Source organism: Opisthocomus hoazin, chromosome 6 (assembly GCF_030867145.1).
Source record: "Opisthocomus hoazin isolate bOpiHoa1 chromosome 6, bOpiHoa1.hap1, whole genome shotgun sequence".
Classification (NCBI taxonomy): Eukaryota; Metazoa; Chordata; class Aves; order Opisthocomiformes; family Opisthocomidae; genus Opisthocomus; species Opisthocomus hoazin.
Genome location: NC_134419.1, coordinates 58,488,447 through 58,515,059, shown reverse-complemented (window position 1 = coordinate 58,515,059; position 26,613 = coordinate 58,488,447). Strand labels below are relative to the sequence as shown.

At 48.8% G+C, this 26,613-nt stretch overlaps 1 protein-coding gene across 1 annotated transcript; it reads left to right on the top strand.

Moving 5' to 3' along the window:
- The first annotated feature begins 42 nt into the window (after nt 1-42).
- Nucleotides 43-26,237, top strand: ERLIN1 (ER lipid raft associated 1). Its single transcript, XM_075423291.1, is given in 13 exon segments — nt 43-116; nt 545-668; nt 1,910-1,991; nt 2,476-2,522; nt 9,402-9,463; nt 10,384-10,509; nt 14,693-14,766; nt 20,071-20,129; nt 21,160-21,251; nt 21,807-21,896; nt 22,160-22,239; nt 22,438-22,581; nt 22,583-26,237. Coding segments are annotated over 12 exon segments (1,092 nt in total). The 5' UTR covers nt 43-116; nt 545-555; the 3' UTR covers nt 22,706-26,237.
- Nucleotides 26,238-26,613: the final 376 nt, after the last annotated feature.

The window sequence follows — 26,613 nt, the reverse complement described above, 5'->3', positions numbered from 1 at the left end:
ATCGGTAGGCGCCGCGCGACGCGCTCCCTGCCCGCCCCGCGCAGTCGGAGGGGCGGTGCGCGTGCGGGGCGGGAGCGGCGCCTCGGCCGCACGTGGGCTCGCGGCGGCGGCGGCAGGTATGGGGCGCGCGAGGAGGGGGAGGCGGGAGCAGGCGCCCGGCCCGGCCCGGCTGTGCGTGACTCGCGGGGCGGGGCGGGCCGGGGGTCGCTGCTCAGGAAGCGACCTGAGGCGCGGGCGCGGCGGCGGGAGCCCAGGGCCGCGAGGCGGCTGCCGTCGCCCTTCCCCCGGCGCCGGGGGCGGCGTGAGGCGGTGCTGCAGCCTCGCGGAGAGGAGGCGACGGGCCCCCCGCGCAGAGCGGGGCCGCCTGGGCGCTGTGAGGGCGTTCCCGGCTTGTCGGTCCAGAAGCTGAGGGAGTTTTGCTGTCGGAAAAGGAGCAGCGGCGCCGTCAGGAGAGAGGTGAAGCTGTTCACGCAGACTGGGGATAACTGGCCGCCCAGCGCCCAGGCGAAGCGCTGCACCCGGTTTAACTGCCTCTGTCCCGCAGGTGAGGCGAGGATGACCATGGCCCAGGCCGGAGCCGTAGTTGCAGCTGCCACGGGACTCCTCATCTTCCTCCTCTACTCCTCAATTCACAAGGTTGAGGAGGGGCACCTGGCTGTGTACTACAGGTACTGTTCCCAGCCAGTACCCTTGATGGCTTCTGTAGCTTTCCCTAGGCTTCTGTGTCTGGGTTGGGATTCATCCCTGGCCTCGGATCAGCTCAGGAGGCAATTGCTCTCTCCCGTGTTCCCCTCGAGGTGGGTAGACCCTGTTGTTTCTGCCTCTTGCACCAGAAACAACGTGGGCCTGGATAGCCTGGCTCTGTGCAGAACCATTCTGAGTTTTGGTCTTTCTGAATTCTCAGCTGCTTTTCCTTCCTTACTTTCCTTCCCTTTTCTGAGCGTAATTTTGATTTCAAAGCTTAGAGAACTGAAGCTGTTGGTCCGTCCAGTCTTCATGGCTGGTGATCTCTCCCTCTTACATCAAATGCTGTCACCACAGTCCTAAGACTCTTGGCCAGCCAGAGTATGTGCTTCCGTGTTGCTTTGCAATGGGTCTTCTCCCTGACTCTGGGCTCGTAGCTGGCCTGAATAGTGCCTGTAGAGTAACTCGTTCCACAACAGTGAGTGGTCATAGTCACTTAGTGCCACCTTTTTACTACATTTTGCTTCAAATTTGAATAAAGAAACAGAGAAGTTCAGCACTAGTCTTTTTGCATTTTTTGCTTTTTTTTTTTTTATTTTAGTCCTGTCTTTTCTACCCTTTCCACTCACCACCATGGGCCAGTTTTCTTTGCGCTGCTCTTTCTTTTAATTACAAGCGTGTTGAACAGCATGGACCCTTGCAGGAAGCTGCAGGAGACCTTATCGTACTACAAGGATCTATCGCGTAGAGCTGTCCTCCGTCTCCTGTCTTTTAGCCACCTGCTGGTCCCCATGAGAGGCTGTGGGTTTTCTTTGTGCTTTGGGTAAGGGACTGTGCTGAATGTCTTGTGGAAATCCAAACTCGCAGTATCATATCAACTGCTGGATTTTTCCATGGTTACCAGTGAACTGTTTAGAGAGGAAAATCTGTGTTCTTGAAGCTCCATGCAGTGTTGCAACAATGGAAGAATTTAGCAATATCTGCCTGCTCTAAAAGTTAATTGCTCACAGGACTGAAGCAAATGATTGTTGAGTTGCAGCAGACAAGTATCATGCAGTCAGTTCTGTTATAGGGGAACTGGTGGCACATTTGGTGCAGGTGAGTAATATAATTTGCACTACCACAGTTGTGACCCCTGCCTATATGTATTTGCTCACTCTCAAAGCCAGCACTTGCTTTTTTCCAGCTGCTAGAGCCTTTTCCCATTTTCTTTCTCTCTCTGTAGGGGTGGTGCATTGTTAACTAGTCCAAGTGGACCAGGTTACCACATCATGCTCCCATTCATTACCACATTCAAATCCGTGCAGGTTAGTATCTTCTCATCTTAGTAGAGGGTGGGTAGGAGCAGATGGCAATAGGGATGTTGCCGGATGGCGGTGTCTTGGGCAACTGGTGTTTGCAGAGCCCTTGGTTCCTTCTGCCTTAGGCGCCAGACCCAGCTGTGTGCTAGGACTTGTCCTTTTGGTGGAATCTCCACAACATGCGTGTGTGTTGCCTGGGACAGGAGATGTCTTACTCTAGGAGCACAGTATGTGTGTGTGGCCCTAATTGTTTCCCAGTAGAGCTGCAGGAGCTGAGAGTAGGGAAATGAGCACAGCTGCATTTTTGTCTCCCAAAAGGCAAGTTGAAAAGAAGTCTGTCTTCTGCCTGCATGTGCAAAAGTCAGGAGGGAAGCAGAGGACACGTTTTGGGCTCCATGTGTCTGTGTAATGGTTGTGAGAGTCTGGGCACAGCATGATCTTCCTGGAGAATGGAGCGATTTTGTGAGCATTGATTGTCTTTTTGTTTCAGACCACGTTGCAGACTGACGAAGTGAAAAATGTGCCCTGTGGGACAAGGTACGGTTTTCCTTTGTATGTCTTCTGGTGATGAACAGATGCACTCTATCGTGTAGTTTGCAGCTAGTCATTTACGATGCTGTGACACACAGGCTGAAAAATAAAGGCACATGCCCTAAAATTAGTCCCAAAGATACACATATACGTCACACTTACAAATAGTAGAGCAGGAGGTATGGGAGGTAGTGCTCTTGCTTTCACTGGAATTGATGTTCAGAGGGTATTTGCACTTAGAGTGATATTCTCTTGATTTTTCTTGGTTTCATCCCTTGATTACTCTGATAGCCCGTTGCTTGTGCTTTGGTGTGTCCTCTGCCTTGCAGTATCTCTAGTATGAATCTTGCGGCTAATACCAGTGTTGACCCTAGCAGTGGGCAGAAGTAAATAGTGAATGGGAATCCTCCTGATGGGAGACAATTCATTTCAGAATCATCTCAAGAAATGAGTCTCCTGGAGTTGTTTGGGCATTTTTGGAATTGACATTTCACCTGACATAGAGAGTGAGAAGGAATAAAGAAGAATCCTGTGCATGCATGGCACCTGCCTGCTTCATGGTTAAGCAGATCCTGTTGTCAGCAGACATCTGTATAGTTTTAACAAGCAGAGTAGTAACAGGAGAGTACTAGTTGAGCTGGGTTGCAAGATCCTGTTGTGTTGGTTCATTCACAAGTTAGTGATGACCAAATCTGTTTCTTCAGGAGAAAACCAAAACTGGTGATACTCCTTGTTTTTCAGTGTTAGGGTACTCAACAATATTTCTGTTTGGAAAAAAAAAAAAAAAAGTATGACATGAATGATGACACAGAACAGCAGTGTTGAAATGAAAAGTTGAATGTTAGTGGGAACATTAATGAGGCAGAGTTAATTTTTATCTGGTTTAGTCCTTATTGACATGACTTCTTGGAATTATTCCTATAGCGACTCATCAGACATCACTTGGGTTTAAATATTAACATAAAGTTCTCATGGATCCTAGGTGGTTTTAGTTTTAGATCTCAAACCTCTTTCAGGAGTGTCTGTAAATAATGCTAGTGTTTGGTGCTGCAGGCAGGGCTTTGTGGTCAGGTGAAGAGTCTTTAGGTCAAGTGAAAAGTGATTGCAGGAAGGAAGAGTAAGACTCAGTATGTTCTATAGCCATATCTTTTTAAATAGCACAGTTAAAAATGTAAGTCATCAGAGCAGAGTTTTAGCTAAGTGTTTAATGTCAACTTGTAGCTCGCTCATAAGTAGCGTAAATAGGAGTAATACTTCACTTGCTGGATGTTGTAAAACAACATCACGTCTCTGGGCCAGGCATGGCATCCTGCTGTCCTGCAAGCCTGCTCAACAGACCAAGGACACCTTTCCACTGAAGCTTAACCACGTAAGATACGCCAACACAGTCCATATTAAACTGTGCTGCTTTGACCCTGCTTGCACAGAGAGGTTCGATGAGATGACCTCTAGAGGTCCCTGACAGCCTCAACTATTCTGTGCATCTGTGATTTAGGAGATAAGTATACTGTTTAGTTCTGTATAGTTAGTTCATTAAGTTGCTGTTACATTTCAGCATTGCAGGATTCAGTTGTGTGGTACGGGTGGTTGTGAACTCACAGGTGATAAACATGCGTTAAATCACCAAGCAGCTGGTGAAATAGTTCTTAGTTAATAATTAAATATACTCCTGACCAAAGGTCCCAGTAGCCCTGTTCATTTTTATGGTGTTGTTCAGGAGCCTTTAAATTTGCTGCATTTGGAATCAAAAGTCTGCAGCTGCTTGTGGCAAAACTTTGAATACAGATTTCCATGATAAAATATAAGCTTATAAATAACAAATGGATCAAATCTGAAATTTCACTATCCCGTTTTGAAGTTCATTGCAAGAATAGATCCTAAACAGATTAAACATCTGTAATTGTGTATTAAACCATCGAATTTTAAAGCTGGGTTTCTCTTCCACCATATTCATGTTTCTAACCCCTGTATCTTCTTCTACATTAAGAAGCTTCTGAATGGCTGTGTGGGTGTCCCATCCCCAATTTCTGCCTTACCTGTCATGTTTATACTTGACAGTATTAAGTGAATACATTAAATACAGATTTTAAAATACTTTGGCACCAGATGACTATTTCTCATAAAACAGCTGTCACCCCAGAGATGAAAACAGTTTCATTACAGCAGGTAGAATATGTATCTCCTCTAAGCTGTGAATTGCCTCTGGTGTCTGAGATTTCTGGCTTTCCCCAACAAGAAAATGCATGCACAGTTCCTTGGAAAGTTCATCAGTTTCCTCATGGCAGGTCTGCTGATCTCTAAAAACTGATGGAAAATCAGTTCAATTAATTAGTTTTAGAAGAGCGAAGTATTCCAAAGGACTGGCTCAAAGAATTAATCACGAATTAATATATTCACAAGTATACTAACTGTAGAATAAAATAAATGGCTTGAAATTGGTGTCATGCAAATATTGCGTGAGAGAATTAGGTAAGTGGCATTTTTCATAGAAACCGAACTGGAAAGAATCTTGCTAAATACAGCACAGGTTTTTACAACCGTAGAATCATAGAATGGTTTGGGTTGGAAGGGACCTTACAGGTCATCTAATTCCAACCCCCCTGCCATGGGCAGGCACACCTTCCACTAGACCAGGTTGCTCAAAGCCGTGTCCAACCTGGCCTTGAACACTTCCAGGGAGGGGGCATCGCCAGCTTCTCTGAGCAACCTGTTCCAGTGTCTCACCACCCTCATCATAAAGAATTTCTTTGTTGTAGCTAACCTAAATCTTCCCTCTTTCAGCTTGAAGCCGTTGCCTCTTGTCCTATCTCTAGATGCCCTTGTAAGAAGTCCCTCTCCAGCTTTCCTATAGGCCCCCTTCGTGTACTGGAAGGCTGCTGTAAGGTCTCACCGCAGACTTCTCTTCTCCAGGCTGAGCAGCCCCAACTCTCTCAGCCTTTCCTCCTAGGAGAGGTGCTCCATGGCTCTGATCATTTCTGTGGCCCTCCTCTGGAACCCGCTCCAGCAAGTCCATGTCCTTCCTGTGCTGAAGGCTCCAGAGCTGGATGCAGGACTCCGGGTGGGATCTCAGCAGAACAGAGTAGAGGGGCAGAATCACCACACTCGCCCTGCTGGCCACACTTCTCTTGATGCAGCCCAGGATACAGTTGGCCTTCTGACTGTGAACGCACATTGCCAGGTCATGTTGAGCTTCTTGTCAACCAGCACCCCGAAGTCCTTCTCGACAGTGTTGCTCTCGGTCCATTCCCTGACCAGCCTGTATTTGTGCTTGGGATTGCCCCAGCCCATGTGCAGGACCTTGCACTTGGCCTTGTTGAACTTCGTGAGGTTCACATGGTCCCACCTCTCAAGCCTGTCAAGGTCCCTCTGGATGGCATCCCCTCCAGCATGTCAACTGCACCACAGAGCTTGGTGTCATTGGCAAACTTGCCAAGGGTGCACTCAATCCCACTGTCCATGCTGCCGACAAAGGTGTTAAACACTACTAGTCACCGTACTGACCTATGAGGAACACCACTCATCACAGGTCTCCACTTGGACATTGAGCCTTTGGATGCAACTCTTTGAGTGCAACAATCCAGACAAGAAACAGTCGGGACACTAAGGAGTAGTATTGCTCAAGCATTAGAGGTTTATTTGCAAAGGTGTAAGAGTCTTGTGTTCATGCTACAGATCCCTGGCAGGAATGCAAACAGAGCACTGGAGGAATGCTGTTCTGGAGAGATCTCTGTGAGCCAGTCATGTGGAAAAATGTGTCATGAATATTGCAAGTGGATGTATTGCATTAATCCTTGTATTTCTAGACAGACCAGATCTGACCTTTGTAGCCCAGTTTTTACACACTCTGATTACCTAACCTACTCTGGTCTTGTTTGTGGTCAGGTCTAGCAATCAGCATTAAACCTTCCCCTTTTTTTTATGGCTTCTTTTTCATGGCAACGTCCTTCAGTTTTTCCCTGGCATAAGCTAAAATCTGGAAATGCATGAGGCTTTTTAAAGTCTACTGAAATGCCCGCTAGTGTAAGTTAGTGCCACGCGCCCTTTCACCTTGTCCTCTAAAGTTGGGCACTTTTGCTGCATAGTTATGCATACTGAAATACATCTCGCAGGTGCGTGTAGTCTATGTGTTAATCCTCCTTTCAGACTTCCTGTGGATTTCATCTTGTTCCTCTGCTTCTGACCAAAGAGCCTGCTCAACTCAGTGCTGCTTTACCTGACCAACCTCATGAGCAGCTCTGTGGTGAGGACCTTGGGGGGTGTTAGTAGACCTTACAGAGACTGCAAGTGGTGGTGTTAGAAAGGCTGTGGAAACTGTGGTGGAGAGTTGCAAGCACTGGAAATCTCCCCGTGGGAGTCACCCTGCCATGCATCTGGCAAGAAGCAGGCTTTGGCAAACAAGGATGTTTTGAGAGTGGTAGTGTTTTGTCGAAATGGAAAGCGCGCTGTCTGAGCCAACGTTTAAGTTGTATGTGTCAAAGGGCAAGTAAAGCAGCTGTGGGTGGTGAGAGTATTTGTACAGTTTTGGGTCAGCAAGGTGTGTGAGTTGTCCCACATCAGTGCATGATGCTTTGCCAGAACAGCTGTCCCAAAACTGCCCAGGACAGTATATCCTGCACCCCAGGAGTTTACGAACATCTTCTGGACCAGGCTGTTTGAGAGGAGGTCTTGGCTGAGATGCTCGCTTTAAGATCAGTGCTACAATTCAGTTTGGCTCCTGGCTTGACAGCAGCAAAGTCCAGAGGGACATCCTCACTGCACAAACTGAAATGATGATGGCTCCAGTAGCTGGATGGATGGAAAGCGCAGTGTAAGTGCTTTGTAGGCTTGGGTTAACCTTAAGCCCTCAGTGGGGAAACAGGTAGCCAGCATATCTGGGCTCTGAGTAGCACCTGTTTCCTCAAAGCCATTGCCCGACCAACAGGACTGATATAATTCCCTTACACCGCACCCTGTTGACCTACGCTGGTTGAGATCCTTGCAAGGGTTGCTGTGGGTAGTGTTGATTGAGTCAGACGGGCAGCAGGCCGTCCTCTCTGGTCTGAGGTGCCAGCCTTTCTTGCATGTGAGATCATGAGGGGCTGTGGGTGAGTCCTGCTTAGGAGGTGGATTGTCTCAGGTACTCTCTTTTTCCTGCTAACATCCCTGTAAAATTGAAATGCCAAAAGGACCACAGCAATAAGGATGTGCAGTGGAGAAGACTGATGGAAGAAGCCCACACACACAGTTTTGGTTCTTCACCAGGATATTTAGAAGATACCCCAAGATGGTGGCTGGGTTTCCCTGTCCTGGTGGAGATGTCATAAGGTGACTGGAACAAATCAGGAGGATGAAAGCAGGTTCAGAAGGTCATGAGGAATACTGTTGGACGTCACTTGCAATGATAAATAGTCATTTTAGTGGATGCGATGGGACAGTTAGAGTATAGAACAGGTGAGATGGAGAAAAACATATACCATGCCATTATAGCTGCTTGTGCAGCCTGACATACCTATAAGGGATCCATAAGCCTATCTTATTTGCAGATAATAGTAACAGTGCTTAAGAGAGAGCTAGCAAGAATGACCATGGTGTAAAGTGAAATCTTGAGTAAAAAAGATTAGTACTCTTGATAGTAGTATCTCACTGGGAAATAAGTCTTTCTCTAGGCACAAATATCTTTTCTGCTGGCTTGTCCCTTCCAGCAGGCAAGTTCAGTTCATCACCAATGTTTTTACCTCATAGCTTGCCATTAAGCAGGAAGGTTGGCAGAGCAAATGCAGGCTGTGGCTAGGAGACCTTTTCGAAAACAGCACAGACACGGGGGGCAAGTTCAGGTGATTTTTCTGTAGACTTAGCTTTCAACTGCCAGAGATTAAGATCTGCAAAATAAGAAACAGACTTTCTCATGGGGGATACATTTGAGTTAAAACACCCCAGAGAGTAAGTTTGGAAATTTGAAAGGTCTGCTTCTGGGGAACAGCTGTCTACGCAGTTTCTGCTAAAGCGTCTCATTAGTTATTTGCCTTTGCCCTGAGGACAAAATCGCAAGAGTGCTTTAGAAATACACTCCTGAGAGACCTATGAACAGTTGAAAATTGAGGGGTTTTTTCTTCACTGTAGAGTTTGTGCTTTTCCCCGGTGCCACAGGTACCCAGGGGTGGGTGTGATCTGCTGAAAGACACATCAGTAAGAGCAGAGGCTGGGATCAAGCCCCACCTCTGATTCGCTCTTTGTTCTGCCGATCTGGCAGAGAGGACTGCCTACAGGCTTCTTCTGATGAGGGATCTGGAGCTTCTTGACAGTGCACATAGCTGGGTGCATGTGCACAGTTGTGGTGTTACTGAACAGCTGTTTGCAACATGACGTTGATGCAAGGAACATGAATTTAAGTCTGTTACATGCTTTGTTTCTTCCTTTGTAACAGAGGACTTGTCAGCTTCCTGCTGGAGTTAGTAAATGCATGAACTTAAACTAAGGGCTTTTTATTTAAAATGTATTTGCTGCCTAGGAGAGCTGCGGTGCATCTGCAGTTTGTGTCTGCTCTACTGCTTGCAGGTGTTGTCTGCTTTCCTTTTTGTCTTCCTTTTGTTGTGCTGGATTTCCCCTTTCTGATAGTTGCAGTTACATTCCTGTTCAAAAACATTTTCCTTTTGCTGACTAAGTAGGAGATAACAAAGTGAAGCAAAAGTGCTTTGCAGACTTGCTGGAGCACGCTTTTGATTTATGCAGAGAGGGGCCAGTCTGTACAAAGCCGGGATTTGCTACCATCTAACTGAAAAATGCTTAAGAAGTCAGAATTGTTCTGGGTAAATTTAGTAAAAGAGGGAAAAGGATGACTTTGCTTTAAATATGGACCACTGTTAACAGTTGCTGTAATAATTCATTAATTCTCTTTTTCACTTGCAGTGGCGGTGTTATGATCTACATTGACCGAATAGAAGTTGTGAATAAATTGGCACCGTATGCAGGTATTTCTCCTCCTGTTCCAACAAGCAGTTGAAACAGTTGTGACTGTCTTCACGCATGATGTAGCCACTCTGTCTTGCTTTGCAAAACTTCCATTTTCTTGTGTGTTGTTATCCTTATGGTTCTCAGTGCTGTAGCACTTAGTTTCATGCATGTATCTGCAAGCTTTTTGAAGAGCCATGGGTTTGCAAAGATGAAAATAAATTCTAGGATTGCTTCTCCCCTGTACATTAGAAAGGTGATGTGTGCTCAAGCAGTGCTATTTCTTGCTGCTGAAGGGGAGACCATCTGTGAAACTAAATACACAGGACAAAGTCCCAGGTGCTTGCCAGCTCAGCTCCTGGGAAAATTACAAAGGCAAAGCCTGCATAGGAGCCTCTTGCCTTCTTATTTAACCGGCTGCCAAACCCAAGACCCACACAGCATTTTTTTTCCAGCAGTATTGCTTAACACAAAACACTAGCATTACTGAGGCATTGAAGGGTGAATTAATGATAGAATTGTGAGAATTATACTTCTCGCTTTTAAGTGGTGCATGTTCCTATGCGTACAGGTCCTGGACAGGCTTTACTGTTTCATTTGTTTATGCAGATCTTAAAACAGGACCGTGCAGTCTGTCTGGCTCTAATTACTCTGTTCTTAATCTGTCACATAATCCCAGCAGCACTGGTGGAGGGGACCGCTGCAGTTTTTTCCTCTGACCTCCCACCTGCTCACAGCAGGCTTCTCACTAGCAGCTGGGCAGGGCAGCTGTGGCTTTGTCTAGCCAAGTCCTGAAAAATTCTGAGGATGGAGATCCCCCACCCACTTGTCCCAGTGCTGCACTACTTTACTAATACCATGAGTGTTGCTTTGCGATTGTGTCATTGCAGAAAGCAGTACATGTCAGTGGTGACCTGTGATACTTCTTTTACTTCCACAGTGTACGATATTGTGAGAAACTACACTGCAGATTATGATAAGACCTTGATCTTCAATAAAATTCATCATGAGCTGAATCAGTTCTGCAGTGCCCATACCCTGCAGGAAGTATACATTGAGCTGTTCGGTAAGTGGGTGGCAGCTGGATGCACCCACCGAGTGCTGTGTAATCTCCCTGTTCTGCTGTGGAATATGTTACAGCAGGCTCCTGTGAGCAAACAGCCTCTGTGCTGGAGTTGCAGTCTAGAATCCAGCTCCTTATGTCCGTATGTCACTTCCCATGTAACTTTACTCTTTAATGATTTAGATTTCTTTGTATTTCCACATTTGCACATTGGAATTTGAATTCAGTCCTTTTCCACTTAGGACTGAATTCTGGATGCACACAGTAGCCACTCTGCTCTTGTGTGTGCAGTCATGCCCATTACCTTCACTATGATGATGGTTTTGTCTTGTCTGCTTCTACTTTTATGTCCCTGTTCTGTTGCTGAATTAACTTTCTTTGAAAGCTTCCTTCTGTCTGTTTTTAGCAAGTGAGGGCTGTAAGGGACATGCTCTCAGTTCATTGCAGTGCTCTGTTTTTTTCACAAGGGGGTAGCAGTGGTTCAGGAATTAGCAAATTTAATGTTCTGCTTGTTGGTACCTACCTGTGTCCCCAAAGACATAACAGCATCATGTTCCTTCTTGAATAGCAGAGCAGGGGAAGATGGCTTTATGGAAGATAAAAGGTTGTCAGAGTTTTAGTATTAAGAGACTGTCAGTCTGTGATTGCTGTACTCAGACTTGCCAACTATCTGTAGTCAGAGGGGAGTTTTCTGGTAGTACATGCAGCTTAATCCCTTCATAAATGGCCATTTCTGTGGAAAGATCTTCCTGGAGCTTGGAAGTGACAAAATGCATTTTTTCAGTAGCGAGTACTGGGTCTCAGCTATCTCAAAGGGGGAAAAGAATTCTTGGCCACGAGCTGGCGGGGCTCATTGAGAGGGCTTTAAACTAGGTTCGAAGAGGGAAGGGGATATTGCCCAGCTCACTAGGGATGAGCCTAGGCTTGGAGTGCCAAGGCCAGGGGTGAGATTGACAGCCCAGCTCAAGTGTGTTTACACCAATGCACGTAGCATGGGCAATAAACAGGAGGAGCTGGAAGCCATTATACAGCAGGACGGCTACAACTTGGTCGCCATCACAGAAACGTGGTGGGACAACTCGCATGACTGGCATGCTGTCATAGATGGCTACAGACTCTTTAGGAAAGACAGACCAACAAGGAGAGGTGGGGGAGTTGCTCTGTATGTGAGGGACCAAGTAGAATGCATTGAGCTTGGCCTGGGGGCAAATGAGGACCAAGTTGAAAGCTTGTGGGTTAGAATTAAGGGACAGGCTCATATGGGTGACATTACAGTGGGTGTGTACTACAGGCCACCTGACCAGGAGGAGGAGGTTGATGAGGCCTTCTACAGGCAGCTGCAAGCAGCCTCACAGTCACAGGCCCTGGTTCTCATGGGGGACTTCAACCACCCTGACATCAGCTGGGAAGACCATACAGCTAGGCAGGCGCAATCCAGGAGGTTCCTACAGAGCATCAATGATAACTTTCTGATGCAAGTGGTGGAGGAACCAACAAGGAAAGGCGCGCTGCTGGACCTTATGTTAACAAACAAGGAGGGACTGGTGGAGGATGTGAAGGTTGGAGGTAGACTCGGCTGCAGTGACCATGAAATGGTCGAGTTCAGGATCCTGCGTGGAGGAAGCAGGGCGATAAGCAGGATCAAAACCCTGGACCTCAGGAGGGCTGACTTTGCCCTCTTCAAGGAGCTACTGGGAGGAATCCCGTGGGCCAGGGCTCTCGAAGGCAGGGGGGTCCATGAGTGCTGGTCGCTCTTTAAACAACACTTCTTCCATGCATAGGAGCAATGCATCCCCCTGAGAAAGAAATCTAGCAAAGGAGGCAGGAGACCTGCATGGTTAAACAAGGAGCTTCTAGCAGAGATCAGGCAGAAGAGAAAGGTCCATGGAATGTGGAAAGAGGGGCAGGCCACTTGGGAAGAGTACAGAAACGTGGTGAGAGCATGCAGGGATGCAACGAGGAAGGCCAAGGCTCACCTGGAATTGAAGCTGGCAAGGGATGTCAAAAACAACAAGAAGGGCTTCTTCAACTACATCAGCAGCAAAAGGAAGGCTAGGGACAACGTGGGGCCGCTGCTGAATGAGGCGGGTGTCCTGGTGACGGAGGATGCGGAGAAGGCAGAGCTACTGAATGCCTTCTTTGCTTCAGTCTTCAGTGCTAAGACTGGCCCTCAGGAATCCCAGGCCCCGGAGGTAAGAGAAGAAGCCTACAAAGAGGACGACTTTCCCTTGGTCGAGGAGGACTGTGTGAGGGATCGCTTAAGTGATCTGGATGTCCACAAGTCCATGGGCCCCGATGGAATGCACCCACGAGTGCTGAGGGAGCTGGCGGATGTCATTGCTGAGCCACTCTCCATCATCTTTGAGAGGTCCTGGAGGACAGGAGAGGTGCCCGAGGACTGGAGAAAGGCCAATGTCACTCCAATCTTCAAAAAGGGCAAGAAGGAGGACCCAGGGAACTACAGGCCGGTCAGCCTCACCTCCATCCCTGGAAAGGTGATGGAGCAGCTTATCCTGGAGGCCATCATGAAGCAAGTGGAAGAAAAGAAGGTTCTCAGGAGTAGTCAGCATGGATTCACCAAGGGGAAATCATGCCTGACCAATCTGATAGCTTTCTACAATGACATGACTGGCTGGGTAGACGAAGGGAGAGCCGTGGATGTTGTCTACCTTGACTTCAGCAAGGCTTTCGACACAGTCTCCCATGATATCCTCCTAGGAAAGCTCAGGAAGTGTGGGCTGGATGAGTGGTCAGTGAAGTGGATAGAGAACTGGCTGAATGGCAGAACTCAGAGGGTTGTCATCAGCGGCGTTGAGACTAGTTGGAGGCCGGTAACAAGTGGTGTCCCCCAGGGGTCAGTACTGGGCCCAGTCTTGTTTAACTTCTTCATCAACGACCTGGATGAAGAGTTAGAATGTACCCTCAGCAAGTTTGCTGACGACACCAAACTGGGAGGTGTGGTAGATACACCAGAAGGCTGTGCTGCCATTCAGCGTGACCTGGATAGGCTGGAAAGCTGGGCAGAGAGGAACCTGATGAGGTTCAACAAAGCCAAATGCAGGGTCCTGCACCTGGGGAGGAACAACCCCATACACCAGTACAGGCTTGGTGTGGACCTGCTGGAGAGCAGCTCTGCGGAGAGGGACCTGGGTGTCCTGGTGGACGACAGGTTAACCATGAGCCAGCAGTGTGCCCTGGCTGCCAAGAAAGCCAATGGGATCCTGGGGTGCATCAAGAAGAGTGTGGCCAGCAGGACGAGGGAGGTTCTCCTTCCCCTCTACACTGCCCTAGTGAGTCCTCATCTAGAGTACTGTGTCCAGTTCTGGGCTCCCCAGTTCAAGAAAGATGAGGAGCTACTGGAGAGAGTCCAGCGGAGGGCTACGAGGATGGTGAGGGGACTGGAACATCTGCCCTACGAGGAGAGGTTGAGGGAACTGGGCTTGTTCAGCCTGAAGAAGAGAAGGCTGCGAGGGGACCTTACAAATATCTGAAGGGTGGGTGTCAGGAGGATGGGGCCAAGCTCTTTTCAGTGGTGCCCAGTGACAGGACAAGGGGCAATGGGCACAAACTGAGGCACAGGAAGTTCCGTCTGAACATGAGGAAGAACTTCTTCCCTCTGAGGGTGACGGAGCACTGGAACAGGCTGCCCAGGGAGGTTGTGGAGTCTCCTTCTCTGGAGATATTCAAGACCCGCCTGGACAAGGTCCTGTGCAGCCTGCTGTAGGTGACCCTGTTTCGGCAGGAGGGTTGGACTAGATGACCCACAGAGGTCCCTTCCAACCCCTACTATTCTGTGATTCTGTGATTCCTGCAGGTCCCTAGAGACTGAAGGCAGGGCTTGCTGCTGGCGGCAGGGTTGGTGTTGCTCCAGATAGGAAGGGATAGACCTCTGCTGCAGGCTCTGGGTGCTTTTTCTTGCTCAGACGCTGAAAGCCATTTGCCCTCAGCTCAGATACCGTGAGTTCATCAGTAGGTGAACCTTTCTAGAGACACTAGCGTGGGCTCTCCTCTTGGGAACGTTTTCCAGGGGGTATGAGAAGGGAAACAATGTACTGAATGATCTCCAAAAGTACCTTTGTCTTACACCATAGAGGTACCTGCTCTTCAAGGCTAGCTGACTCTGCCATGCAAGCTGTAGGAAAACGATGATAAGCTAAGTGGTCTCTCTCTTGTCCTCTAAACGCAGATCAGATAGATGAGAATCTGAAGTTGGCCCTGCAGAAAGATCTCAATGTCATGGCACCAGGTCTCACCGTCCAGGTAGGTTCATTCCCTAACAAAGGTGATTCTTTCTTCCACCTCTAATTTGCTCACCTTTCTCTAGATTGATGAGGTTTCTTGCTTCAGTTTCCCACACAATGTGAAATAGTTGAGCCTTGAGTTGAGGTTTGTCAGTTGAAGACTGTCCATATGACAGTGACCACTTCTAAATGCTAGTTTTATGTTGGGGGAAGACCTGCAGGATAGAGGAAAGGACTTTTTAGGTCACAGACCTGCAGGTACTGGATTTAATTTGCAAAGAGCAAGAAAATGTTTTTCTTTAAACTACCTTTGGCACCCCTGCAGAGCTGGATGCTCCAGTGTGCCAGCACAGTTCTTACAGGTAGTTGCAAAAGAATCTTTTCTGTGATTGTACCGGAGCTAGGGAAAGATGTTATATATTAAGTGATTTTTCTGCTTACACTTAACGTTAGAAAATCGTGTTTAATCTTAGTTGGGCTATGGGACATACTGGCTTTTTTGGCATTGTTATAGTTTGGCTGTGGTCAGCAACAAAAGGGCTACACGGTCACTCTGCCACCCTTCTCCTCCCCCCTGTGGTGGGGAAGAGAATGGAAAGAATGGAAGGCAAAAACCGGTGGGTTGGGATAAGGGCAGTTGAACTGAATAGCAAACAAAGGGAACAGTAACATCAACAATACAGATAAGGAGAATACACAAAACAAACAGCAGAATGCACGGAGCCACTCTCACTGCCTGCTGCTGACCGCACCCCCTGAGCCCGACTAACTTTCCACTGCCCGGCTCCTCCCCAGCCAGAACCCAGCATGACGGCACATGGTACCGAATACCCTGTTTGGTTTGGCCAGGTTGGGTCAGCCCGCCTGGCTGTGTCCCCTCCTGGCTTCTGGTGAAAATTAACCCTGTCCTGGCCAAACCCAGGACAGGCATGTTGAAGTTCAGGGCGACCAGCTGGGATAAATATACCTTAGTCTCACAAGGGCTAAGGTGGAAATCTCTGGAGATTTCCACTGGAGGGAAGAGTGAGACCAAATCTGTGTTTACGTTCTTGTTGCCACATTTAGCTAGACTGGATGGCTGTGTGTAGGGAGGGAAAGCCTCCTGTGGACAGCACGTGAAATGCTTTGATAAATACTTTGTGGCTCATTTGTTCATGGGCTTGCTCTGTTTTGATGAGAGTGGACCACAGACAGTGTCTTGTCACAAAGAAGTAGAGATGGCACTGCTCTTCCAAATAGCCAAGTTAACTTGCGGTGTACATGGCAGAGAGGTTTCCTGCAAAAGTTCATCATCCATCAAAATTGTCGTCATAATGTAAGGGCCCTTTTTGTTTTCAGGGTATGGAAGGGTGCAAGCAAAGCTCACAGCTCTTTGCTGGGAGATGTTAACTACAGAGCCAAGTCTGATCTTCAACGTAAAATACCGCATCTCAATTTGGCATGCCCAGTCTTCACTGTTGGTCGGAAGTTGAAGGATATCCTGCCTGCATCAGCCCAGACTGAGCTCACTGGGCCAGCAGTTTGAAGAGGTCCTGTAACTAGTGAGGAAAGTGGTTCATCTCTATAACTTAAGAGATAATGTGATCTTGCCCTCATGTTCCTATTGTTCCTTTTCAAAACAGCCTTGTTCCCAGTATAATTGTGCTTGAACATACAACTCAGCCATGTTGCTGTGTCTCCTGTCAAGAAACACACCGCTCCTTTGGTGAAGAGTTGAGCTGTCTTTAAACACTCCACATGCAGCTGTGTAACCCAGATTAACTTAACTGTCCCTGGAATTGAATTGTTTTGTGAGCTCTAAGGGAAATAATTATGTATTTGGACATAATGCTTTCCTCTTAAAGAGCATGTTTGCGTGCATGAGTAGTTCAGAGATCACTGACAATTCAGTCTTGAAAGAAGTGACACAGAAAAAAATGTTGTTGAAAAGATGCTGTCAGAGGGAATTAACAGCATTTATTTCTAGGTTTATTAAAAGTAGTGTATATGAAACCTTCACAAGTCCTCCGAGTTGCCTGATGCAAAACATTCTTTCCTAACTGGAGTGATGGCAACATCCTGAAGAGAAGTGGAGGCCAGTGGATTGTAAGAAGTGTCTAGGGACAGTGTCATAGGGGAGGCTTCTGCACTTTCCCTGTGAAGCAGCACACCCCAGGGCTTGTCTCAAAGGTCTGGACAGAAACACATGCATCCTGGGAAACAAACCTGAGAAACTGGAAATCCATGCGCATTTGTATTGCTGAGGTCTGTTGAGATAGCTCGCGTGAGTGCAGTGCTGCTGTGGGTGGATATGGGCTCTCTAGGGAGGATGGGCTGAGAAGGTGAGGCAGCAGGGTTGTGCTGTTTGCAAAGGACTAGCTCAGATCATGTGGAGCTTCGGTTTGAGATGGGTGATGAACAGCTGAGGTAAGAGCCAATATAGGTAAGAATCGGACCAACATGGAGGACCGCATGGTCCTTGTCTGCTGCAGACCACTGAGTTAATAAGATGAAGTAAGTAAAACTGCCTGTAGAAGACCAGAGGAACCCTCGTGATCACAGACCCTAGTACTCGTGGAGGTCTCTGACCACCTCGGTGTCTGCTGGAAGAGTAGTAGGCCTGGGTGCAAGCTATGCTGGATGTTTCTGAAGGGTGTTGAATACAGGTTTTGGCAGTGGTGAGCAAAGCTGGCTGGACGAGATTCTGTGCTGGACATTTTAGAAACGAGAAAGCACTGGTTGAGGTGAAGTCTGGTAGCAGTATGAGCAGTAACAGCTGTAAGGTGATGAGTTCAAGGTCTTCGGAGGAGCATTATGGGCCTGGGCTTAAGGAGAACAGAACTTGCTTTGTGCAAGATGTGCTCAACGGGGTCCTGTGGGAGCCTGCCATGGTCAGCAAAGGAGGCCAGGAGGCCCCATGTCATTGCCAAGGATATCCCGAAGTGTAGAAAGTCAAGCAAGTGAGACGGAAGGCCAGCATGGGTGACTAAGGAGCTCCTGACTGAGCTGAAAAGCATAAGGTAAACTCCCCAAAGGGTGGAGCAGGGATAGATGAACTAGGAGGAATAAAGCTGTTTGAACCAAGACCACAGGAACAGAGTTAGGAAAACCAAAGCTCAGCTAGACTTGAACTGAATGATGGCTGTGTAGGGCAGCACCAAGGACTTCTGAGGTGCATCTACAGCAAAAGGAAGGCCAAGGAAGCTGTGGAGCAGGGGACATAGTGACTAAGAATGTGGAAAAGGCTGAAGTACTCAACACCTTCTTTGACTTCTTTCTGGCAAGGTCTACCCTTGGGCATCCCCTTTCCTTACCCTAGCATCAGAGTCTGCAGAGGTGAAGCATTACCCACAGTAGAGGGCAACTGAGCAGATGGACACACACAAGTCTGTGGAACCAGGTGGAATGCATCCCAGGGTGCTGAATTGCTGGCCCGCAACACTGTGAAACCACTCTCTTATCTTTGAAAGATGGCAGTGGTGAAGGGAGGTCCCTAATGACTGGAAATGGACAAATGTCACACCCATATTTAAGGAGGAGGATCAACATGAGAGAAGTACCGTACTGTCAGCCGGTTCCCATTCTCTGCAGTGTTTACGTTGCAATCTCAGTGGCTTTCAAGTGCACTCTCCAGTTTGTTGGTACCCCTTATACTGGGTTCCCCACACTGGAATAAAAATTGGTTTCGACCTGCTGCTGAGCTTTTGCCAGTGTAGCTCAGGATGTGGCTGAACTTCATGGCTGTCATATAGTCAGATTGTCTTTTGATTCCTTCATGCTCTTTTTTGCAAAGCTGTTGCTCAGACTGTTAGTCTCGGCATCTTCCAATGCTTGAATGTTTGATTATTAGCAATATTGGCAGTGCACAGTAGTGTTTCCATCTAGCAGAGTTAAGTAGATTTCACCATTAAATAGATTGAGCCATTGGCTTGAAAAAGAAGCAGCTAGTGGAGATTTTCAAAGACCTAGTGGCTTTCCTGGTTATGGAAGAGTCTTTGCCCATGTTGGAAAAGCTGTGCTTCTGGAAATTGATATTTGTTTTGGTGCAGGGGGTATTATGGAGGTAGAAAGAATATTCTCCTGCATACCCTGCAGTGGCTGGTGAGGTGAGCTTTGTGCATGTGGTACCTTTCTAGGGATTTGGTAGGAGCTTAGAAAAATCCTTTCACTGAAGGATGTTCTGGTCTGATGTCCCATAAATCTGCTGCCTTTGCTTGTTCAGAGAAGCAGCAGGGTTGGGGTTTAGGCTACCTGATCTAGTGGAAGATGTCCCTGCCCATGGTGGGAGGGGGTTGGACTGGATGATCTTGGAAGGTCCCTTCAAACCCAAATCATTCTGTGATTCCTGACTGTCTTGCTTTGATGACAGGCTAGCTTCTTCTCCCCAGACAGGATATGTTTGCTAGGGCCAGGGTGCCTGTCCCATGGAAACGGTTCCCTTTTCTGCATATGAAGACTTGCCTGGATGTGTCCGTATCCCGTTCCCCTCTGTGGAAGCCCCTCGGTTCTTTGCAGACTTACTGACTCCAGAGGAAAGCAGCAGGTTCAACACTAGATCTGCAGTGGAGATGGTGCAGTAGGGTTGTGAAGCAATTGTACAGCTGTGGACTGTCAATCTGCATCTCCTAAAGCTCAGTAATGAGCCACACAACATGCCAGCTGAGCAGCAGTAGCTCCTGGTCCTGCTTCTGGAGGTGTTTCCCTCATATTTCAGAGAGAGTCCTCCGCAGAGCAGCTTAACAGCTGTCTCTGGCATGTACCTGAGTTGTGGTGTCAGCATCACCATGCTCATCGCTATGGATGATCTACAGTTGCAAACAACAGCTGCCACCCGCATCCTGCTGCTCTCTCCTGTCTTCACCACTTTGTCTCTCGCTGTGTTGCCACTTCTGTAAGATTTTCTTCTGGCAAACCCATTCCTGAGCTTGTAGCCCTGCCTCTGTTGCAAGTCTCACTCCTGCAATTTAATTTCATTGGGTTTGTGAGCCCCTTTCTTGAGCAGTACTTTGGGAAGTGTTGTCTGGTGATATCTGAAGAGTCTTTGGGTGGAGAACTAAGCTGCTTCTAACAAGGTGGACCTCTCTAGCAGTTTATTCCACAGGCCTTACCTGATCATTCAGGTGCCATGAAAGGTGCAAAAACAGGAAATATAAATGTAAGGCACCTCTGCGAGAGTGGCTGTGCTCAGCTTTTGTACAAGAGGACTGGGAACCATTATGTGTGATCTTGGATCAATGTGGAGATGTCCAGAGCACTACAGCTGTCTTTTTGCAAAGACATTTCTTAGTTATGCAGCTTGCATCAAAATGTTTAATTTAAAATGCACTCACTTTTTTTTCCATAGGCTGTGCGTGTTACAAAACCCAAAATCCCAGAAGCCATCCGAAGAAATTTTGAGCTAATGTGAGTAGCTGTACATAAAATTGTATTAATTGGTTTTGAGGATGCAGCATAGGCATGATGCTATTAGAAAGCTCTTACCTGGTGCTCAGAAGGGGAGAGGTGGGCTCTAGTTAGTGTGTGCTTGGCTAGGTGCACTTGTGCATTCTGTTTCTTCATTTCCATAGCTCTTTCACCTTGAAGCCTTTCAGCCCTTCACCAAGATGGTTGTTAGCGTGTACATAGTCTGTATCAAGGCTGTTTCTACTCTGTTATGTAGAGGAGACACTGATATGCTGTAGAGAACCTGCAGAGGACTCGTAAACTGAATTCAGGGCTCAGGGATCTTGATGTCTCACCTATAAGCTCCTCTCCAGCAGACTTGCAGAACTGCAGGCAGATTTTAGCCTGATACGTACCCATGGAGATCTCATGTCCAAGCCCTATTCCAAAGCAGGGCCAGTGCTGCAGCTGCAGCAGGTCTGGGCGAGTTGAGGCATCCCTGGGGATGGGGATCCCCCACCCTTCGGGGCCCTATCCCAGGGATGCCCTGCTCACTGTTTCCTTGGGGGCAGCCAGGATTTCTTGTCAGCTTGTGCCAGTGCCTCTGGGGCTCTCATTGTGCCCCTCCGAGCAGAGCGTGACCCCAGCGTCTCTGGGACCGCTTTGGGCAGGGGGAGATGCTGTTGGATCCAGCTGAGCAAGCTCAGCTTGCCCAGCCTCTCATCGTATCCCCTGGCCTCCACCCCACATCTGCAGTAGCCCTACACTGGATTCCCTCCTTGTCCTGAGGGCCTCAAGCTGTATGCAGCATCCAGATGTGGCCTCACCAGTGCCAAAGAGAGAGGAGGAATAATCCCTTCCTTTGACCTGCTGGCTGTGCATGTGCTCATACAGCTGAAGACAGAGCTAGTCCTCAGGGCTGTGAGGACTGGTCGGTTTCTTGTCCCCCTGCTCTCTCATGCCCTAGTTTATATATATATATATATATGTATATATATAATGCCTATCACCATATTGGTATTTCCCTGTGATACTGCTTCTCACCCTGCAGGGAGGCTGAGAAGACCAAGCTGCTGATCGCAGCCCAGAAGCAGAAGGTAGTAGAGAAGGAGGCAGAGACAGACCGGAAGAAAGCACTCATTGGTATGTCACCATTTGGGAGTACTAGCGGAGAGTGGCCAAACAGAATTTCCATTCCTACATCCCCCAGTAAGCCAGGGTAGGACATAGCCTTGCACTGCTGACAGCTCCCTGAAGGAGGCATGGCCAGGCTGCACCAGCAGTTATTCAGAAAATATGAGTGTTTCTGCTGCTGTATCTATGTCCAGCCACCCTCCCCAGAGCAGCAGAGCAGCAAACACCTCTGTCCTACAGCAAGGCTCCTACTACAGCAGGCCAAGAGGTAACAGCTCTGCCAGAAAAACTGCTTGAGCTTGAAGCTAAAACTCCCTGTGCCAGGGAGGCTCACACTTGTAAAATGGATGTCTGACAGTGCAATTCTAAAAACATCTGCACTGTTTTCTTTCTGTAATTGTATTTCTTGGAGTATGAACTGGCACTTTAGGATCCAAGCAGAAAGGGAGGCAGCGGAGAGCAAACTACTTGCATGGCAGATTCTGCAACCGGATGCTGGGATCAAGGTGCTGATGTGCAAGCCCTGAGAAATGAATGTCTGAGCTGAGCCTGTTGTGATTGCAGAGGCAGAGAAGGCTGCTCAGGTGGCCAGGATTCACTATCAACAGAAGGTTATGGAGAAGGAAACAGAGAAACGAATTTCTGAGATTGAAGGTAACCATGGTGCTAGCGTGCTGTTGGGGTCATCTTCCAGCTAACAGTGGTGGCAGGTAGAGGAACCTCAGAACTGGGCTGATAGGCATTGCCATCCTGCAAAAAAAATAACTGGTGCAGTAGCACAAGGTTATGCACTGAGGTCATCCCTTCCCTGTTTCACGGGCACACCTGGGTCAGCTCCTCCCCGTGGGACAGAGGCTCGGGTGCTTGATGTGATGGGGCTATTCCCTTGCTAATGCTTGTTTTCCTGTCTGTGCTAGACGCTGCATTCCTAGCAAGAGAGAAAGCAAAAGCTGATGCGGACTACTACACTGCTCGGAAGCTGGCTGATGCCAACAAGGTGAGCACTTGAAAGCTGGTCAGAAGAGTACTTGATTACTTTTTTCCTCTGCACAGGAGATTAGGTTCACGTGGGCAGCACTGGAAAAACACTTGATTTATCAAGCCCACATCCCAGGAAGCAGCTGCTTGAGCTGAAATCTAATGATGGAGGGCTCAGAATGTTGTCTCTTACAGTCTCTGGTTTCTCTGTTTGTAGCTGAAACTTACTCCTGAGTATCTGGAGCTAATGAAATACCAAGCAATAGCTGCGAACAGCAAGCTGTATTTTGGTGACCGCATTCCCAACGTGTTTCTGGATTCCTGTGCCTTCCAGCAACCCAATCTGAGGACTGCGCAAGAAACCAGCCTTCCTTCACGGGGGTCCCCAGAGACCTCTGGAGAAAGCCATCTCAGAGCAAAGGAAAGCACTGGCTGACAGAGGTAGAAAGATACCAGGTATAGCTCAACAGCTAGCCCAGCTGTGAATGGGGATGTTGCCCTGTGCTGATGGGGCGGATGCAGCGCATGTGTGGACATCTTTTGTATAGATGGCAGTTGGGTTGATTTTCTCCTAGCAACACATTGCAAGTGCTCTGCCTCTTCTGTTTCTTCCCCTATTACATTGGTGCTTCCGAATGAGGGATAATCCTGTACTAACACACCTATACTGGAATATTAAAAGACAGACACCAGGAAAGCCTTTCGCAGCAGGTGCAGCTATTTAGCAAGCATTACTCTGGAGGTAGGAGATGTGGCTTTGAGTGCTATGTTGCTGCAGACTGGTCGTTCCCCAGAACTCCTTGCTGAGGCTGAGCGAAGAGGTTTCCTTCGTCCTGCCAAGTGGGTTTCCTTCGTCCTGCCAAGTGAAGCTTCACTTTGTGCACTCCGAGACAGGTTTCTACCAGCAATGTCTAACTCTCCTCAAGGACTCGCGTGGAGTGGGCTCTTCTTGGCCAGCGGAGACTGCATGTTCCTGCTCAGGGCAAGGCCTGGTGAGGAGTGGTTTGGTGTGGAATAGGTTATTTGAATAGGATCTAGATAGCCATAAGCTTCTTTCCTGTAGGCAATGGCACTAGATAACGAGCTGGAGCAAGCAATCTCTAATGGGCTTCTGTAACTCCACCTCTCCAGGCAAGAGCCTCACACTGTTTGCCTGTGACTGACTATAGTATGTTTCAGCTGGATGGCTGGGTCCCACCTTGCACCCGAAATCTGATTTCAGAGTGCATGGAGCACCTCTGAGCAGCTGGTTGGGAACAGAGCTGCGAAATCTTTGCCCAGAGCCCAGCCTCCCTGTAGGTATTTTCACCAGGGAAAGGGGGCTGAATTTCAACTCTTCTGCCTTGCTGGCAAAGTGAATGGGACGATAAGTGTGAAGGGACCCTGCTCTGCAGCAAAATCAGATGTTTGACACCTCAGCTGCAAATTAGGTGAGGTGTCGCTGCTCCCCAGTGCAAAATCCACTGCTCCAAGAAGTGAGACCTGTCTTGTGTGTTCTTGAACAGCCACAGTGGGGAGTCTGTTGCTGGTCCTCTCATCACTGGCCAGGCTTTGGTGCATTGCAGGGCTTTTGACTTACAAGCAATACTAGCAGGTTGATCTTTTCTCCTGGTGTGCGTTGTAATATATCCAACCTGTTCCCCATCTGCCAGTGCAGGGTGAGAGAGAGAGATGTGCTTGGGGGGGAAATCTGGTACAGTCTGCTTTCCTCTTCTCCTCTGTCCTCCTCTTTGCCTGTGAGGACATGCTTGTTTCTAGGACCTGTTTCTCATTGTGTTCTGTGGCAATCCCAGAAGATGATGGCTCGGGAATCAACTAGTGAAAGCTTGAGCTGGAAAGCTGTTCACCAGCTGGCAGCGCTGCAGCATTGCCTGTCCCTGAACCCGCCACATGTTCAGAGATGGACTCTCCTCTGCCAGGCTGGGATATCTGTAAGTTCGTCCTGCTTTCCTGTCCCGTCAGGTCCAGCCACATGCAGCGCTCAGCCCTGGTGCAGTTCACCGGATGGGCTAGTTGGTGCTGGTGTTGAGATCTTCTGTCCCTGGCACCATCTGCAGACTCATGGCAAGGGGAGGAACATGTTTGGTCTTTGCCTTGGTGAAACATTCAACCCAAAACAAGCGGCGTGAACTTCACCTCTGCTATTGATTTCCCCCAATGAGTTGTGTGGGCTTCAGGCTTTCCAGTGCGGTTTTCCTGTCGCGTGTGACATCTGAGGATGGCAGTGTCTCTCCTTCAGGAAGTTTGGTAACATATGGTGCCTTACATAGTGTCAACTCCTGCCCTGGCTGCCTCCTCTAGCTCTGGAGCAGAGATGCATTGACCCTCCTTTCCTGCTGCCACTGCTGGCCAGCTTGGGTAATATGTGGCTGTGGGACTTTGCAGCAGGCTCAGGTGGTTCTGTATTTCCTCCATCTGTCTGCAAACTCCCGAGGCCCAGTTGGTGCTCTGCACCAGGATACCAGCTCCTCTTCAAACCCAGCCATGGCAGGAGCCAGAGACCAGGACCCCGTCCCAGTGAGAGGCCAGCTGAAGGTGCTGACCGTGAATCATGGCTGCCAGGAGTGTTGAGCATGCTTCATCATGCTCTGAGGATGAGAGGAAGGGTACTGCTGTTGCCAGGAGGAGAGGTTTATCCAGTTTTTAGTGTACACACCTGGTTGTGGCACAGCCGTGTGCCTTGCAGATCCCGGCCTGGGGAGCACTAAGCTGAGCTTTTGCTTGGGAGAGTCATGTCTTCACCTGCCAAAGTCTTGGGCAAACAGTGTCCTCCTGGCACAGAGCAGCCTTCAAAGGGTGCTGGTGGGCAGGGGAGCAGGAAGGATGTTTGCATGTCATGCTGGAAGGCAGCTCAGCCAGCAGGCAGGGCTGAGCTGAAACCCATGGCTGATGATGGGAGAGGAGTGGACAGGCACAGCATTGGCCCCATTAGACCATGCAGTGCCTTCCCCAGGACAAGGGTACCAGGGCAGAGAGGAGATGGCAGTGTACTTAGTAGCTGTGGTGTTTGAAATGTCTCCTGAAAGTACTATTTGACTTGCAAGGTCCCCTTTCTCCTGTCGGAGGGGGGAACCGCATCTGCTTGACCCTCCACCTCCTTGGTGTTGCTGGCTTGCAGCTCGTGCTGTGCAGCAGAAATGTGGCCTCTCCTCACCCCAAAGTGTCCGCTTTGGTGGAATTTTGAGAAGGCAGCACGCTTTTTAGAGCAGAAGCACTCCTGGAGGGGACATAGACTTGTCTCCAGGTGCTACTCACTGGTGTTAAGCACTACCCAGTAGTGGCATCAAACCCTGGGCATCAGGCTGGGCGGACAGGGTAGGTTCTGCCAGCCTGGAGATGACAAGAAGGAAGGGCATGAGGGGAACCACTAGAAGCAATAACCAGGCAGCTCACAGCTTTGCTGCAGTGATCAGAGTGAGATCCCTCTTCAGGGAGAAGGAAAGCCTTCCAGACCAGTGCAGGGAGGGCTGCTTGCCTTTGGATCTGAGTCTTGCTGGGCCTCCCTGCGGCCATCCGGGTGGATGCATGGTTTTGCCATTAGTGGCTGTCACTGGCTAAATGTCATCCTGCTCTGGTTGGGTATGTATCGGCAGCCTCCTACCCGCATGGTCTGAGGGACACCTGGGGATGCTTCTGCAGTTTGAAGTCCTGCCTGCAACGTGTGCCTGATGCCCAGTGCCTTCTGCAAAAGCCTCCTCCATCCCTCTGCTTCCCCAGCCACTGCTTCAGAAGCCTGAGTAGGTATGCAAGAGGAGGGAATCACCACGGCTTTAACACCCCAGTCTGGGCTTTGCTTCTCTCTGAGCTGGGAGCTGTGCAGCGGGAACACAGGTGCAACTGGGAACGTGGGACTGAACTGGTTTTTCTCTCTGTTCAAAAGGCCTGTGTGCTTCTGTGACTAAAGGGGTCTGCCACTGGATCTGCACCTTCTTTAAGGAAACACGATACATATGTTCAAGTTTACATGCACAGTGTTAAGTGCTTCTGATAAAGCAGAATAAAATTATTTTGTTACCATTTCCTTGGTGCTGTTTTGTGTCCTAGGGCCAGTGTCACTGTAGGCATGTGGAAGGGGGACACCTGTGCCTCGCACCCTGCAGTAACACTGCACCTGGTTGCATGTCCCTGGCTGCAGTGACTGCCTCCCTAGGAGCCCCATGAGCAGTCTGGCTTCAAAGAAAACCACAGGATGGGGCTGAGCAGCAGGGGCAGCCCTTACAGTCCTGCTGTGTTTCGGCGATTGTCCTCTGAAGCTCGTGGTGGGAGCTGAGCCCTGCTGGACCTTGGGGCCGCACCTGAGCTGCCCTGCTGCTCATATGCAGCCAGTGTGGGAGCGCTTCCCAAGCAGGCATGGCTGCTGCGTGTGAGCGGTGTCCTGGGCTACCATGGGCTG